Source organism: Penaeus monodon, chromosome 26, assembly GCF_015228065.2.
Source record: "Penaeus monodon isolate SGIC_2016 chromosome 26, NSTDA_Pmon_1, whole genome shotgun sequence".
Classification (NCBI taxonomy): Eukaryota; Metazoa; Arthropoda; class Malacostraca; order Decapoda; family Penaeidae; genus Penaeus; species Penaeus monodon.
This window is the reverse complement of record NC_051411.1, coordinates 37,348,936-37,351,435: the sequence shown is the minus strand read 5'-3', so window position 1 is coordinate 37,351,435 and position 2,500 is coordinate 37,348,936. Positions and strand designations below refer to the sequence as shown.

Sequence of the window (2,500 nt, the reverse complement as noted above, 5' to 3'; positions counted from 1 at the left end):
TATATATATATATATATATATATATAAATATATATATATATATATATATATATATATATATATATATATATATATATATATATATATATATATATATATATATGTATATATATATATATATATATATATATATATATACATATATATATAGAGAGAGAGTGATAGTTTGAGATTTTTAAATGAATTGGTAGATATATATATATAAAGACAGATGAATAGGTACATCGATATAAATAGACCGATTTGTATCTTTAAAAATCGCAAACATTCCATTATCTTATTACAGACGAATAATTGCTTAATTTTTCATCGAGCAAACATTATTACCAAATTAGGCACTCACGACCAAACCAAAGGCAATAGATGGTATGGATTAATTGTGTTTGCACAAATGTCTCTCATAATCATATAAAAAGGTCGGGAATCCTGTTGGCGACATTCGCATCCTGATCACCATGAAGACTGCATTCATCCTGATCTCGGTCTTGGCTGCCTTCGGCCACGCCTCGGTGCTTCGAAGCTCCTCAGTGGAGCGAGCGCCAGCCACTGTTCGTGTGAGCGGAAGCCGATCCTCTCTTGAGCCCCTAAAGCTCACTGTAAAGGCATTTAACGAGGAGCATAAGCTTCGTCTGCACCCTGCACCCTCGCCCCTGGCTGCAGAATTCAAGCTGCAGACAACCACACGTGACAGTCAAGGACGAGTGGTGATTGAAGACGCACCACATGACTCGGTGGTTCCCGATCTGTACCACGACCCGGATACCGGCGCCGTGGTCTCCGTGGACGGCACTCAGGTGGAAGGCCTGATAACGCCCACACTTGCCATCAAGGCAAACGCTGATGGAACTCACCAGGCACAGCGACAGTACGAAGCTGAAGCCGGCGCTTATAACGACTACTTGGAAATTCCCGCCGAAGTCCGTCAGTATCAAGCCCAGCCGAAAAGTAGCCGAGGTGCCCTCAGTGTCACAGCTGAGCTCTATGTTATAGTTGACAGCACTCTCGCTCAACTCTTGGGCTCCAACCGTAAAGGTGAAACGGTACCTGTCCGTGTTCTGGAACGGAGTCAACAAGAGGTTTGCTACCATGAGTGACCCTAAGGTCAATCTGGTTCTATCTGGAGCTCTCATTGTCCGTGACTCAGCTGACGAGACTTACATAAATGATAATGTCCTTCTGGAAAACTACATCCATGGAGAAAATACCCTTAGCTCAGTCAGCGATTGGCTGTTCCAGAAGAAAGCTTCACTGCCTGCTTATGATGTGGCCTACCTAATGACGGGAAAGGACATGGCTGATGTTGAATCTGGCATGATTAAGGAGGGCTTAGCTGGCATTGCCTGGAAAGGAGCCGCATGCGTTGTGGCCAGCGGTAACAAGCGTTCTTTCAACACTGGTATGGGTGAGGATATGGGTGCATACTATGTGGGCGTGATGACTGCCGCCCACGAAGTAGCACATAATCTTGGTTCTCCTCATGATGGCAAAGATGGAGCTGAAGCTTGTTCGTGGGACGACGGCTACATAATGAGCTACGTTCCAGGCAAAGCCAACAAGCTGTTCTTTTCCTCGTGTTCACAGAAACTGATGAAGGACTATATGTCCAGTGGCGACGCTGCCTGCCTTCAGACGACCCAAGTAGGAGAGAAAATCCCTCTCTCTTCCCAGCTGCCAGGTGAAGTCGTCTCCATGGACGAACAGTGCCAAAAGCAAACTGGCAAGTCGGAAGCCTATGCCTCGAAATCCGTGTCTGAGGACTCTCTGTGTGTCCAGCTCGTATGCCAGTGGCAGGTGAAGGATGGCTACAGCATCTGGACCTACACCCAGTCGACAGGACGTCCAGCTGCCGAGGGTTCCGTATGCAGGAGTGGCGGTGTTTGTAACAACGGTTCCTGCCAATAGTAATTCTTTCAAGTTTCTCTTCAGGAAATTCGGATTATGGCTGAATGAACACTTACAACATAATCTATATGTTGCAAAAAAAAAATAATAATAATAATAAATATAATAATAATAATGATAATAAAAAATAATAATAATAAAAAAAAAAAACGTCCAGCGGTAGAGGATTCGGGTTGTAGCTGTTGTTACTTCTTTATTAACGGACCGTGTAAAAGGACAATTTGAAGTAAAATTTGGTTGATGATCTAATAATTATAAGCAGCATTATTGATGTTTATTTTTAACTCCTTACTATAATACTTTGAAAAAAAAACTTTACCATGAAAATAATTTGATAATAGTTATAATCAACTTTTGCTATCATTTTGTGTATTACCAATCAAACATTCTTTAAATCAAAGAGAAATAATACCTGGAACTGAATCTTAAACAATTACCAAAAGATTATGGTCATAAAAGTAGTTGCGTGTTTGAATATATATATATATATATCTATATATATAGATATATATATATATATATATATTATATATATATATATTATATATATAATATATATATATATATATATAAGCCACGACAGCCTATATATATAGTA

At 40.2% G+C, this 2,500-nt stretch overlaps 1 protein-coding gene across 1 annotated transcript in view; it reads left to right on the top strand.

The window, feature by feature from the left end:
* LOC119589687 (venom metalloproteinase antarease-like TtrivMP_A) overlaps positions 1–1,902 on the top strand; it is a 4,334-nt gene extending 2,432 nt beyond the window's left edge. Inside the window, exons 2-3 of the mRNA XM_037938274.1 lie at positions 417–989; positions 1,033–1,902. Coding sequence (XP_037794202.1) covers positions 417–989; positions 1,033–1,902 — 1,443 coding nt within the window. The remainder of the gene's footprint in view (positions 1–416; positions 990–1,032) is intronic.
* Positions 1,903–2,500: the final 598 nt, after the last annotated feature.